Source organism: Coffea arabica, chromosome 5e (assembly GCF_036785885.1).
Source record: "Coffea arabica cultivar ET-39 chromosome 5e, Coffea Arabica ET-39 HiFi, whole genome shotgun sequence".
In the NCBI taxonomy this organism is placed as follows: domain Eukaryota; kingdom Viridiplantae; phylum Streptophyta; class Magnoliopsida; order Gentianales; family Rubiaceae; genus Coffea; species Coffea arabica.
In genome coordinates, this window is record NC_092318.1 from 53,041,046 (window position 1) to 53,056,745 (window position 15,700).

General features: G+C 35.3%; 1 protein-coding gene across 3 annotated transcripts; it reads right to left on the minus strand.

The window, feature by feature from the left end:
• Positions 1 to 668: 668 nt before the first annotated feature.
• On the minus strand, positions 669 to 14,716 carry LOC113688086 (uncharacterized). 3 transcript variants are annotated; one of them, XM_027205737.2, is made up of 23 exons: positions 14,465 to 14,716; positions 13,457 to 13,678; positions 12,807 to 12,837; positions 12,346 to 12,530; positions 11,561 to 11,720; positions 11,275 to 11,371; positions 9,690 to 9,859; positions 8,629 to 8,795; positions 8,138 to 8,326; positions 7,934 to 8,023; positions 7,376 to 7,456; positions 6,592 to 6,735; positions 6,329 to 6,411; positions 4,835 to 4,976; positions 4,662 to 4,745; positions 3,931 to 4,092; positions 3,753 to 3,840; positions 3,321 to 3,398; positions 2,595 to 2,661; positions 2,420 to 2,519; positions 1,892 to 2,008; positions 1,680 to 1,736; positions 669 to 1,112 (listed from the first exon to the last, which is right to left on the minus strand). In XM_027205737.2, the coding sequence occupies exons 1-23, from the start codon at positions 14,576 to 14,578 to the stop codon at positions 945 to 947; spliced, it is 2,796 nt and encodes a 931-aa protein (XP_027061538.2). In that variant the 5' UTR covers positions 14,579 to 14,716; the 3' UTR covers positions 669 to 944. The 3 variants fall into 3 exon arrangements, with proteins under 3 accessions (XP_027061538.2, XP_027061540.2, XP_027061539.2); XM_027205739.2 differs by having other exon boundaries at positions 13,457 to 13,691; positions 14,465 to 14,615; XM_027205738.2 differs by lacking the exon at positions 6,592 to 6,735.
• Between the last annotated feature and the right edge of the window lie 984 nt (positions 14,717 to 15,700).

Consider the following 15,700-nt stretch of genomic DNA (forward strand, 5'->3'; position numbering starts at 1 on the left):
AAACTTCTAGAGTTTGTTTGATGTTTTTTCCGTGTGGCTCATATGAAATAAGCTCAAGTTGATACAGACGACTTGGCCATTATCTCCAAATCTATATTGAAAGATTATTTTCTTTTCGGTTTGGAAGGGATTCTACGCCTTAGTGCCTTACAAAGGGAAGAGGAGAAATGAGAGAGCTTGGGAGCTAAGCTAAAAACCTGATGATTACCTAGTCAATATCCTTCTTAATTGAGTTGGGTCTTAGAGATAAATCTTAATGAAAGATGCGGCATCTCTCTTTGCTCAAAATTTGAAAAATTTCATGCAGGCACAACTAGAATTTTCCTTTATACAGTACATGGATATTAGTCCATACAAGGCACGAAAATTTTCAGCATCAAGAAGCCCATTCTCTAGTTGTGCACCCGTTTTGGTCCGGTGGTAGTTCAATCCCCTTGGGGTTATCTCTGGGCCTCCTTAGATCCGCCCCCTCTCCCTTAGTGTAGAATAGATTAGGTTATACGACAGTTGTCGTCTCCGAAAAAAAAAAAAAGAAGCCCATTCTCAATGGCTCCAAGGCCACCATGTACAAACCACACCCCCCGCCCCCAAGAAAAAAGTAAAAGAAAGGCGAAGTATTTATCTGCCCCCAAGAGGGATGAAAGACTAGAAAAACAGGGGGAAGAAAGTGCAGAAACAAATGGAGATTTTCTTCCCCCGAAGTCGAGCATTTACAGCCAGAACAACCCTAGTAAATAAATGTCATGAGCTAACTACTGCTAAGGCTATTTCCTTCAGAAAACCTACTGCTAAGGCTACAACATTCTCCTATACCACGAAACTCTGATAACTGAAACAAGAACTCACTCTTTCAATGTGAAAGAGAAATCTATGATTCTGGAAGATGATACTTACAACAAAGACACTATACAAAACTACACAAACCAACTTTTGCACCAAAAAGTCTAACCAGTCATGCTTTCTGAATTCTGCAAATGTCCATCCTCCTGACAACAAAGTTGGCACGTATTTACAAAGTTTTTGGTAGACACCAAATATCTATCATCAGAACTCAGGCTTAACTCGGCTATTTCCAACAGTCTGGAGCAGATTGTGAGTATGTCTGTGCGTACCTGTTCGAATAAGCAGAGCAGGCTCAGAAACATAAAAGATGAAAGCAAGAACCACTTACAACAATGAGATATCAAAATAACCAGCAGACAACACCAAAGAGCAACATGATTGAAATTAAACATGACACTAATCAGTGTAACTGAAACAACATTCGTCCACTTAAAAATCAAAGCATTGTATTCTGGCAATCAAATTCTTTTCATGCTAAAATGTAATAAGCCCTCAAGTAGGAAAATAGTTATTATATCAACTCAAATATTTATATAGCCACAGAAGACTTGTGACAAGAGACATCTCTGAGTTGAGGAAGATGAAATGCTAGGGTAAGACAAGATTCTACCTCATTTTCTCTCTTCCAATAATTTTGAGTTAAAAAGAGAAAAAAATTGGAACAAGGAAAACAAGATACTGTACTAAGAGAATATTCTTCAGCAACTCTAATGTTGTGCAGATCCTTGCCCTTTTCTATCAATTCCCCCTCATTACAACTACTGAAGTAACTTAGAATATCTCGTATCAAATGGTTTGTTTGTCACACAGAAACCAGCAAATGATGCTCGACTTACTCTAAATGATGAAGCTATGGAGCTGCAACCTTCAAGTGCAAGATTTCCACTAGTAGCCTAAAACAAAGAATAAAGAGTTACAAGATGAGAATGGTTGTGATGGATCAAATAACATCTCCATGGACTTTCCTTACTAATTACAAGCAAAATGGAAGGAAGAAACAACCAGAAAGCAGAGAGGAAGTATAAAGGGAGGGAAGATGTCAAGTTACCTGTGAAGGCTCTTGTAAGACAATATCCACAATTTTCTGAATAATAGCACGAGAAAATGACAAAATTTCTTCTGAACAAGTTGGATCACCATAAATTAACTCATGATTGCCTATTACCTGGTTGTATAATAAATCACGATTAGCTCAGACCACAGTGTAAAGCATATGCATATAACACATAAATCAATCAAATAAAAAGAAGGAACTCGAATGCAAAATCATATGGGCATGTTTTGGTGAACTCCATTAGGTGATATCAAAGTTGTGACTTTAAAGACATAATTGGAACTGCAGATTGCAAGTTTTGAGACATAATTGGAACTGCAGATTGCAAGTTTTGAGACATAATTGGAACTGGCTTTAATATTTCAATCTCAACCCAACTATTTCTACACAAATGCAAAACTAAATAACAATAGCAGAGCTCAATTTACATTTTAAGGTGTTATCCTCAACCATTTCAGTTTCAATTTGACATGAACATAGGGCAGAAAGAGTAACAATAGTTTGAGTAAAGTAACAAAATACCTTCCCAGGTATTAATTGCAAGGGTATTGCATTTTGGGAAAATGCTGCTAAAATTGAAATAAGAGCGCACATCCCCTTGATCTTTAATTTTGAGGTCATCCTGCAATAATAGGACAGAGCAGTAATGAAATGTCCACACTGTACATAAGTATACAAGACAGTTGGAAGCCCTTACCATGGTTGGGAATCGAGGAAAGAAAATATTTTCTTGGGGCCATCCAAGAATCCTTGTTCAACATTACCTGAAAAAATATTAATAGAACCAAGTAAAAATACCAAAAAAAACACGAGACAAAATCAGAAGTCTTCTCTGTCTTCCTCATCATTTCAACATATGAAGTGCTCCACTCACATACTACAAATTCTTCCAGCTATTACTGTAAAACAGAATCAGCTAATTTCCCTTTAACATACATTCACATATGTAAACATTCAGTGGTCATGGACCTATCATTCTAAACAATGAAGAAAAGTTAGAAAACAAAATTTTAGATGAAAACTAACAGGTACAATAGCTTAAAATTGTTAGTGTAAATCAAAAACATATTCAATTTTAACAAGGTAATCAGCTCAAAATACTTCCTGTTCTTTGAGATGTGCAGGTAACAGTGGTAGGAAGAAGGCCCCACCATGACATGTGATGGCATGGGAGAAAAGCATGAGATCTTAAGTCTAAGTATAGTAGGTGCCTTCCTCCCTCCACCAAAGAGGATAAGCACTAAATTTTAGATGTCACCCCCTTATTTAATCACACTCACTGTACTTATATTCAGTGACCATTCATGCATTTAGTGGCATCAACTTGTAAATACACCAACCAAATAAAGCAAAAAAAGCCTAGGCAGATTCAGTAGACAACAAATAGATTTCTGTAAGAAGAAAATTCATAAGGTAAATCAACCTGGGACCACAATCATGAGATTGCATAGCTTGCATATCAAGGAAAGATTTGCTTCAGTATCGTTAGTTGTCCGCAAACCTACAAGAAGAGTTGCGCAGATTTAAATGGATATCTAATCCTATAAAAGCAAAAAACATATATCAGGGAAAAAACATGATAAACAGAATAAATTCCAAATATTTGGTAGATAAGTCTTTATACCTTAACCAAGTAACTCAGCTATGCATTGCACAAACACAAACCACCAAGAAAGAGAGAGAGAAATGACCAATGAAAATAAATTTCTATCCTTTTACCGTCTATAGATCTATCATTTAGAGCTGTCGGGCCAAATAAGAAAAGACCAAAAATAGTAAAGGGGAAAAAAAGTAGACTTCCCTGCAATTATTTCAATGATACATTCAACCAGTACAATTAAGAGAATGAACTAACCATCCACTAAATCAAAGTCCTGCAAATAGCAGAGCGCTGAATCTATAAGTCCATCTGCATGAGAAACTAATCCACCCATCAAAGCAACCTGATAGATACAGAAGGCAATGTACACCAAATGATATATGCATCTGCCAATAATATTACCTTAACTAGAAAGAAAGACCCAAATCAGTACCTCTGCTGTTTCAAGATAGAGACTGAACCGCCTAAAGCAATCAGGAATAGCAGCTATTGTAACTTCACTAAATGTTAGGCAAGATTTGGCAAAAGCGAAAAGATTACTGCTCTCTTTCATAAGCTTAATGGATAAAAGATTGCTGGAGTGAACAAGCGTCTCCTGCAAGTCAACCAAGGAATCTTACATGTAATTTCGTATCTTACAGGCCACTACTTAGACTTGTACCAAGCAATTCTACATCATACACCAATTACCAAAAAGGGAATACATAATGAACATATGCTGTTTCATATGCATTCAAAGAGGAAAAGCACATATAATCAGCACATAAAGTACACAAACACAAAACTGGTGGCAGATGCCATTGGATTGTCCAGTCCAACCAGTGTATGTATAATTTTGTCTCTGACAGCATGTTTCCACAAACACAAAAAATAGAAAATTATTAGAGAGAGAGAGAGAGAGAGAGAGGAGAGGACAAAAGAGACAAATTAATGATGAGCGACACTGAGTCCATCTTAGATTAGTAGGGAAGACGCATACAACAAACTTCAGTGTGCTAATTTTTGCTAGACTTCTGTTCACTGAATTTCAGGTTGAGCAAAATGCCAAATCCAAGCAGTGGAAGTGAAACTAATCTTTTCCAAACACTCACATCATAAACATAAATAGCACAATCTCTTAATCATCTTCTTTTCCTTTTTGGCAAACATAAATGGATAGAGAACCTTGAGTTCAATCATGTCACCAAAGGCTCCGCGGCAATCAACCAGAAATGACAAATTGCGTTCAAAATCTCGCCCATAATCAACCTGAAAGTGTAAAACATCTCTATATTAAAATATATAAGTGCAGCTGTATATTTTTTACTTGGCAGGAGCCTGAGAAGAATTTATCCTACCATGTTCACAAAACGAGAAATTAGGCGTGCTGAATGTTGATTTTCATCATTTCTTATGTTTGAGAAGTCTGTCCCATCATGCAACACCTGAGAAACTTCAAACAGAAAATGAATGATAGTTGGATCGTCAATGCAAGTGTTCCTGCCACATATACAAAAGGTACCGAGTCAGCAGATTTCCAGAATAAGAAGCAATAGTAACACTACTTCGCTTTCTTCTCTCTCAAATTTTAGAAGAAGACATTTCCAAATTGATCTTGAGGCTTCTTTTCAGATACAAAAGAAATATGCTCAGCTCTGTTTGACATTATGTCAAAATTAGGATGTAGTAGGTTTTCAACTAAACAAGTGAATCTCCCAATCAACCTATGCCAGCAAACTCCAAAAGTGAATGTCCCATTCAACTTGGGCAGTAGTTGGAAACTTTAGTCACCACATCTTACGCATGAAGACCAGTAAATTCTTTTAAGCAGCAATAAGCACCGGAAGTTACAAAATTTTAAAAAGTCACCGCATTATATAGCACACATGGCACCCATTGACCAGGTGAAGAGGTTAAGTACTTCAGTATGCTAAGGGCTGGCGATATTGCCAGCACAAAAATTTTTTTGCCAGAGCAATGCTGACCTGAATACCTAGACTATCCCTTTGAAGGAAAACCAGTGCTCATGGCTCAGCATCACATTCTTCTCTCTCTCTCTTACTCTCTCTCCATTGAATTCCAACTTCCATGTCCTCCTTGTCCATGGTAGCTTTTTGCTGTCTTCCCCTCTACCTCATCTATGCCTGAGACTTTTGCACCCAATCCCTCTAATTTCTCAGTGGCTCCTTCACCAAGCACCCTCTGGTCTAACCCCTTCACCCCTCAAAGAAAGGTCACTCCATGTCTCAAACAGGTTACAATCTCTTAGCCACCTTATCCCTCCCTTTAATCCACCTATTTTCTAGCACTATAAACTCCCTTTTTCCAATCTCTCTCCTCAATATCACTGTCACCCCAAACCAGAACTTTTAAAAGCTCTTTGTCTGATATAATTGAAGATTAAAAAGTTAGGAGTAGACACATTCTAAAAACAAAATTTTGTCATCAAATTTTTTGTTTTGTTTCCAGGTGAAAACTGGAGTACCACAGTGGTGTTGTGGTTGTTGGTGGCTCTGTTGAGTGGCTTTTTAACTGCAATTAGGTGGTTTTATTAAGCATAGAAATTCAAGAATGGAATGGGTAAGAAAAGGAGAAGGCAGCTTTGTCAGGTCTGCAAAATTCAGCAAGCTGTTGTTGACTTTTATAGGGGTATTTCTAGCATTTAGATGAAAATTACTCTGGCAGGAAAGGTTTTGCTCTGGCAATAATGCCAGCCTATGCTAAACTTTTAAAGAAAAAGAATCCAACTTACTTTCCCGTGAAACCGAGAGAATATTGGTGGCTGGCTTGAAAGAGTGCCCACAACGTTTTGAAGAAAGTTCAATTTTAATGTGACTGACATAAACCAATACCTTGTTGCCATTCTAAGGATGCTAATGTTGATGATGTTCCTTGAGCTTCCGTGCATCACGTCTAAGATGTCAACAAAATGGCTCTGCAAATTTATTATATCTGAGTCAATTATAGATATTTAACAATCCACAGCAACTGTGAAACAGGCAATCTTACCAATTATTTACTAGTTTTTAATTAGTAGCCACTTCTTAATCAAAATCAAATTGAAGCTGATGGGCAGAGTGAGGGAGCAGAAGCAGAAGTTTAATGAGCAATATACCAGTGATAATATATCTTCCAAATGATCAAAATGAGTAACGAGCTTCAAAAGGAAAGACTGCAAGCCTGATAGAGCATTCTTATCAATCCCTTTAGCACATAATCGCTCAAATATTTCATTCAATATTGTGTTCAAATAAATGTGCTGCAACATCAAGAAAGACAAGGTCAACTACAGCAAAGTCTCTTCAGTCTGCTTAAAAGGTAATATACATGCTCAAATTTTTACTTTTAGTGCAAACCTTAAGTTACAGGACAGTGAGTATTTCATATAATCCACAATTAGAACACATGCTTGAAATTTGTCTTTAAACATTTGAATAGTTATAAACAATGAGAGGCTCAACATGTAAAAAATAAATAAATAATTTGGTGATGTAAGTGTATTGGCTCTATCCATTAGCCTCCAACAGTTACTTGATTGGCATTCCACTTTGGACATTAGTGTTGGTATCAGAGCAGGCTCTGGAGGTAATCTATGTGTGACAAACTAAGTGCACTAGACTGGTCTCTACCAGGACAATATACCATTACAAACTTAGACTTGAGCATTTAAGACCAGGAAGAGTACATCACTAGGTTACTTCACATGTACCTATAGCACTGTATGGGAGATCCTCACACACTCTATATTCAAATCTTCAAGATCCATAAACATAAGCAAACTTAAAACTATGGAGCAAAATAAATGCACCTCTTGTCAGGCCATGAGTAAACCAATTAGAAATATAAGCAAGAAAAATTTTGCAATGTCAACATGCTGAACTGCAATACAGGCAACTTACCATTTGATTATGCAGAACAATATCCACATAAGCATCTAAAACCTCCAAATATTCATGTAGTCTATCATAGCAAGAAATGACCTGAAGACATAACAAACAAATCATGAACAGTGAACATTAAGGAAATTTCTTCATAAAAATTTACAATTTTCATACATAACATGTAATGAGATATTGCTTTGAGAATACATCTAGATTTCTGCACTCATCCTGATTGTGGATATTTGAAGGTTGGTAAGATTCTAGATCCCTTCATGCGTATCATTTTGTAGAATCTAGACACATCGAATGAAGTTTCTTCTGCATCTCTATACTTTTTTTTTCGAATTGCCAAAAAACCAATCAAACCTAGTATGCAAATTAAAATTTGAAAGCAGCCTCAGGACTTTTTTAGTTATAACAGGAACCACATTAATGAGTTGAAATTTCCAATTTGCCATGTAATATGCTTAACGTCTAATAATAACCTTTTCTAGATGACCTAGGGAGCAAGATAGCATGTGATGCAAAATATGAAGTTCTGGTAAAATGTAAACAATAAAAATCAAAAGAAAGTACCTGAATGACCTTATCCACTAAAGCCATGGCCTCATTCACTCGAGAAATGTTTTCACACAGCCTGAGTCCAAGCAACTTGTAATTCAAATACTGCATTCAAAGTGTGAAAATTTTGCACTAGGATAAGTGTCATAAATGACAGTAGAGATATGTAACTTGAACACTAGATATGTAGAAATTGTGCAAGAATAAAATATTAGCTACCTGATCATATGAAAAATCAATATTGCACTCAATCAGATGAAGAATACTCATGGCATTAGCACAGATTAGTCCAGTAGGGAGCTCCTTTAGTAAATGATGAAGAATAACTGAAATGCATGAACAGTCTCCAAATAAATGTGACTTGTCCTTTCCAAGTCCAAGCCCCACAATTACATCACGAACTTGAACCTTTTAACATAAGAGTGATACTCTCGGTCAGATCATTGCCAGGACAGTTCATAAAAAATTACTACCAAAAAATGCAATATATTGTTTCCACATGAGAACAATAGTAAATATACACCATTCTCTGTAAAACAGTATTACACAAGATGACTGACACCTAATTTCTACTCCCAAATCCAAGTTGCTCATTCTAACCAGCATATTAAAGCAATATTGGTCCTAGAAATACCAGAAAGATTTTTATCCCCCAAAAATTACTGTAAAACCAGCAAACAAGTATGCATATATGTATCATGCAATCATACCTGATTTAAATCCTTAAATATGCATCTCATCATATACTCAATAGCAGGTTCCATGAGGCTCAAAAGCAACCTTCTATCTGCTAGAGAGATTATGCAAGTTGTTTCTTGCAGTGAAAGAATGCGCATCATTACAAATTTCAAGTCATTGATGCCAGTGACAAGGTATCCTGTTGGAGACCGAAACGCGCAGTTTAAATTGGGAGAAATAAATCAAAGATGGTAAGAGCCTAAGAGTAAAAACTTGATATACCTCATCAAACACATCTAATTTCAAATAGAAACACACATGGCCAGAATGAAGCCAAGTCCAGAAAATTTTTTTTAAGATTGTAAATTGATTTGTTCCAAGTTCGGAAAACAATCCATATGAACAGGCAAAGATAGGCTAAATAAGTTTTTCAACCTTAAGCAGTCCTAATTTTTTTCCCTTAAGCTTTATGCTTTGCCAGAAAAGTTTCCAAGTACAAGGTTCCAAAGGGAAAATGAAGCAAAAATTAGCTTCAAGCTTTTCAATAAGCAGCATCTAACATGCTTGGCAATAAAACTGCAATTTCGATAGATATCCCATGGACTTAAGCAGTAAAATTAACAGGTTTTCTTATTATCCTCCATTAAAGAACCAAGTTGAAGGGAATTGGCACTGAACACCAAAAATTTTAGATGTGCAGAGATTAAAAATGAGAACAATACATGTAAAAGTATACATATGAATGTTCAAACAGTAATGACTATCTATGTTGTATAATAAATTACTAGCATGAACAATCTATTCAAATAATTTTGAGTCAGATCCAGAGTACTAATCGCATTCTAGTATAACTCCATATATATGCCACAAGTCATACTATTCATACACTATATACTCATATGCAGAGGATTTTGATCAACTCTGAAAACATTAAGATTTCGGCTTAAGAAAATTGTATACTGAAAAGACGTATGATGTATATTTTGCTAGTTTAAAGCTTATTTTCTCTATTTGGGAAATTTACGTACTTTCAAACCTTAAGTAAAAAGAACGTGCACCATTAAAAATAGTTTTTGGATAAAAGTAGTTATACCTAAATCGTGTTGAGGTAGTTTTTGAGCTCGGTGAACCATATATAAGTGGCAGTAGGCCAAGGCTATTGGATCTGCAATGCCTCTTGTCATCATGGCCAAGCGCTGGAGGCTACTCATAGGATTGTCAACAAGGAAACGCCAGCATGGCAGTACGGCCAGTTCCAGATAGCTGATGAGGACGATGAAAGCTGTTAGCACATATGATTACAAACCAACATGCAAAAAACAGATCACTAAAATTATTAACTTTTACTTTCGTAACTCTTCCCACCAACACCCCCTAAGGTTTTTTTTCCCCTGAATTTACATTCAACTTCTCTTGGAAAGTCGTGTTAAAAGTTATTCACAAGCATCAAATTTAACTCTTTTACATGACTAACCAAAGCAAGTTGAGTGCAGATTTTCCAGAAGGGATTTACAATAAAGGCACTGAGATAACCTCTATACAATAAAGACACTGAGATGATCTCTATGGTAATTTTCATCATTGTACTTCAGGGATTTATCACAATTCCTCATCAGTTTAACAATTTAATTTTGCAAAAAAATAAGAAACAAAAATTCAGATTTAAGGTGCAACCAGCATAAAAAAATCAGGTTCCCTAATTTTGTAACTATTAAGATGTATTAGATAATTCAAACAGAGTAAAGTTATGTACTTTTAGACTCCATTACCTTCACCATCCCCATAATTTTATTTGTTTTATTGTTTGTTCTTTTTTCTTGTGGGGGAGGGAGAAAAGACATTTACCAGGATAATTTTTTCTTTTTTTTTTTTTAATTTGGGTGCTTAAAAAGGAGAATTAAAACCAATGGTGCACTGAGGTGTATATATTTAAGTAATATCAAGGACATGAAATATAAAATTGGGGCTTAAACAAGTTAGCATATGGCTTGTAATTGACAGTAAAGAAGCTTGGGTTGTTTGAAACACACAGGTGCATAGAAAAGGTGAAGGGGCATCTTGCTAGAAATTTTCGAAATTTCTCTTGCACGATAACCTAATCTCTATTTCAAGAGGTACACTTAAAGTGCTACTTTTGCAAGATTGATTTTCAAATAAGACGGAGAACCTAATGAGAGAGCTCCTTGATGGAGTGGACAATGACAGTAAGCAAAGGATATTGGTAGAAGACTACCAGCCAATGATGGACCTAGGCTTACTTCTGCCAAGTAGTCTATGAAAGTCTCAAATTGAGTACTGAAGTCAAACTACTTGTCCTCCCCAAAAGAGCAGCTGAAATCAACCCATGGCAAAGTAGCATATCTGTTTATTGAGCATAGTCGCCCGACTAAGGTTTTGGGACAAGAAGAGAGGCAGTTCCAAGTGTTCGTGTGCCAATTCCAATTGAGGTAATGCTGGTTGATCCTCCGCAGTTAATGAACCTCTTTCAAGGATCAAAGAAATCATATTTGGGTTCCATCATTCTTCCCATGTATTCAGATTGGGAGAATAAGACTATAGTTTACTACACCAGTACATCTTCTAAGTGGAAAATCCTAAAATTTGATAATGTGCAGGATTAGCAACTCATTCAATGACAACAATATGTTAATACTGAGAAGGCAGTTTAAAGACGTCACATGCGCGGAAGAAGCTCACGGATGGAACCGATTTTGGAGAACCAGTTGTTGCAAGTTTCTTTAGCATCATCAGAAATACTATTGGCTTCAAAATCATCTGCCACAAGTTACACACAAGTTGATGCAAATATCATAATGAATCTCTTAAAAATTTCAATATCCAAATAAGAAATTACATGAATCATCTGCAGTATATAAAAGTACAGAGATTTAGACTTAAGCTTCAGAAAGAGGGTGTAAATCTGCAAGAGAAGAAGAGACAGGATTCTAAGTGTCATGGTTAAACCTGGCAAAGAAGAAACGAATTTTCTATCTTCCGTGTGCTCAGCTTTCTGTCTAATTCGTTGCCATACCATATCACCCAGCATATCCATCACATCTGTGGCTAGAACGAATAGTGTTGGATAAAATTGTACAACAGATGTGTCCATCAGAAGTCTGGCAACCTGGAAAGAAGAGATACTATTTCAAAAGGCAACAGCTAACAATATCTCTCCTATTATCCACTTCTTGACTGTTTTTGTTGATGCCAAAGTAAACATGGCGCAAAATCATCTAAGCGAAGCAGAGGCCAAAAACGCTCTTTGATCTCAAGGAAGTTTCGGATCTTAGTTCATTACAAGTTAACAGCAATTTAGTCATAACTCTACATGTTAATATGTTGCAGTACAGGTTAAAATTACTTATCAAGTGCCAGAGACATTAGCAAAAAAAAAAAAAAAAGGACAGGTATCCTCATTTAACAAGTGCCCAAAGAAAGTTTCTCGAAGAAAGGTGAGCAAATAATCTTTACTTTCAGGAAAGTAGTTTTGTTACTATAAAGCTTCAGCTTTGTTTCCCTTGTTCCAGCTGTTTTTGTCAGCCCCAATAAGAAAAGGCTAGCATAAACAGAGGATATAAACCACACCCATTTACTGAAGCAACTGTAGTCTGAGTTCTCGAATGACAGGACAAAAGACTTCCTCAATGTTGTTATAAAAACTTCCACTACTTCCTATAGTTTTATGATAATAGTTGACAAAAATTAGCATCAAATACGGCTAAAACGATTTGCAAAACAATAAAGCTCACCCTGATGCACAATTTCAAAGATGTCACATGCTCCTTTTTACTCCAAGAAAGCGCAATCTCATCTTTGAGTTCATATAAACGTAAAACATATTCCCTCTGACTTATAACTTTAAGACCTTCTTCTGTAAATTTTTGAGGATCATCCAGTTCTTCCAAATGTGAATCCACAGGTGATTTGTCAGTTACTGCAAAATATTTATACACCACAAAGTTTAAAAGAAATTTGAATGCTAATAAAGATAAGCTACCTTGCCATTACAATCCAAAGGTCCTTCAGGAACAATAGAGACACTTAAGCTCCAGCAAAAGAAAAGGAAGGGGTAGAAAACTGATTACCAAGCAATTGCGACTCCTATAAATGCAGGGTCTTGGAAGAATTAGGTTTTGAACAGCCTTACCCCTGGGAGCAATAAGCTTATTCTAGGTACAGAATAAAAAAGCCAATACAAGATGCATCATACCCTTTCCAGTCTTCATAATTGCATTTGAAATCTGCAAAATGTGGCCGATAAACATTTACCAATTGAAATAGAACTCTTATGCAGAAGATCAAAATGGCATCATGCTTGTTAAGATGACATGGGAGTGGCGGAGTAGGGGATTGGCAATATTCCTCTTTTTTAACTAAGTTAATATTCTTCATTTAAATTACACAAATTGTACCTAAGCTGTAGATGAGACTACATCTGCCATTCTTTTAGAAGGGTATAACAGCCCTGCAAACAAAACTTATGTCTCATAGGTCTTGAGGATAGCAAGATATGATGTTTATAATTCATCCAGCATTTCGAAAGACTAATTAAGTCGCAGATGTCTAATAATGCAAAACCTGTGAGGTTTGTATGCAGTTGTTTCACCATAGACAAATGCATGAAAATCCAAGCATGTCATACTGAGTTTGCAAACATAAGATCCTAATAAAAAAAGATCCGGGTTATTTCTTGCTGAGCTTCCAACACTACAATGAGTTGTGGAGAGTTACCATTCTTATAGACAATAATTTATAGAACTAGTTCCTAAATAATACAAATACCACAGGAAAACATGAACAAACATATACAAAAATTACATTCTTAATTAAAGCTTAAAAAGCCCCAAAAAAAAGACTTACTGAAGATAACGGGATATTCTTAGATGCAGAAAATCTCTGCATCAAGATTTTCTTAAAAGAAGTCCATTCCTTGGAAGAAGACTGGACAGAAGCTTCATTGGACGGTCCTCCTGTAATCTCTTCATCTTGAAAATCCTCAAAAGAAACTTCCTTTTTCTCATTGATCTTGCTAAGTGGATCAAAAAAATCATTTTCTTCCTTCTCCTTATGCACCAAATCAACCTTTAACAGATTCCTAAGTACCATCAGCATATTTTATACGAAGGATCAAACAAATGTTAAGCAGATTTGGTTAGAACAAGAAAAAAAAAGACAACATTCCTTATTGAAGATGTGAAATTGACAAGCTGTTGAACTTAAGCATAGCTTATTCTTTATGCACTGATTATGGATCATATTGATGGGGATTATTTACTAAAAGCCATTATCTAATCTTTCTTTGACTTTGGTAATCCAACTTGATTTGTGCATCACCACCTATCCTAGCGAGACGTAAAAACTCTCAAAGGTGGCAAATCCCATCCCTTTAATTCTATCACACAAGGTGGCAAATCCGATCGTTTTAATTCTATCCCACAAAATTTCAACTAAAATGTTCAATTGTTTCGATAATTACCAACAAGAAGTCGCGCTCTATGATTAATTCATAGAGCTTCCCGTTTCTCTCCAAATCGTCTTCCATTTTATCATTCACACTTAAATAACATAACAAAACAAAACAAGAGAACCTAAAAACCATATTCCGACTTGCACATTGAAGTAGACAACCTCAAAAACAATCAGAAAACATAGGGAGATTAAACGTTTTGGGCACAGGCATTCAATGAAGTCCACCAGAAACTCACTTTTTGAGTCCAAGCAAGCAGTGTTGTCATATCGTATCCAGATAAATTTAGTTAAGAGTACATAAAAGATTCAATTTTGGACCATAATTCTAGCAGATTCTTCTTATTTCAATTCAAGATTTTTCAAACTTTAAGATGGGGAAGATAAAAATGTTTAAAAGACCTGGTGAAGCGTTTCAGGGGAAGTGGACAGAGGATGAGTTCCTGCAGGTAGACGAGGGAGAGAGTAAGCCTTTTCCTCTGTTATATAATCTCTATGTCTGAACTCGAGCTCCATCCAGGAAATTTAGCTCGCAAGACACTAGCGAGTGTGTGAATCCGAGAGTTCTTGGCGTTCCAACTCCGGTTCTGGGTTTTACCGTCAAGGAAGGGAAGTGAAGAGTTTTGACCCCGTTTGGTTGACGGGAAGACGTAGAAATGAAGGGTCTCCATCGGCCTGTCGGTAACGCGATAAAAAATTTCGCTTTTTTTCAATTTTTTTTCAACAAGCTCAACATTTAATTACTGTCTAAACTTTTATTTAATAATAATTTGGATATTAACGGATTATGGCTGAATAGTCATTATTTGGGTAATATCTAAATTTTCAAATTGGCTTTTCTTATGTAGATTAATTAAATAGATTTAATAAATATTTAACAATATGAGAGTTATTAATATGTTAATTAATGTGCTTTTAAAGTCACAATTTTGTATAGGATATTTAATAATAATATGGATATTGATGGGTTTCGGCTGAATAGTCATTATTTTGGTAATATCTAAAGTTTTAAATTGGGTTTTTTATGTAGATTAGTTAAGTAAATTTAATATATAATTAACAATATAGGAGTTATCAATATGTTAATTAATGCGCTTTAAAGTCACCTATTTGTATAGGATAGAAAGTTATATGACTTTTCTAATGAATGTCTAATGAGTACACATTAACACATCTAAATTTCATTTAATCTACTTTGTATATACACATATTAACAATTACTACCCACCTTTACATTTATGCACTTTTCCTAATTTATCTTATATTTTAAAAAATCTAACACTTGAAGTACATCTTAACGTGTGTCTAATGGCACCCGTTACTTATTTACTTTTATTAATTAATTTACATTTAAAAATATGACATTCAAATTATATCTTAACTAGTGCCTATTAGGCACTTGTTAAATAGGGATCCGTTAGACAGACTTATAATATATTAATAGGTATGAAATATATATATATGTATGTATGTATGTATATATATATATATATAATTGAAATATAAAATTTGGTAAGTCGGTCGATAATTAGGAATTCGAGAATCAAATTTCAATATCCATTGTTTTACCAGAGTTTAAGATTATATATTAATTGATTTTCTCAAATTCCGTTTTACTACATCCAATCTCTGATCTTA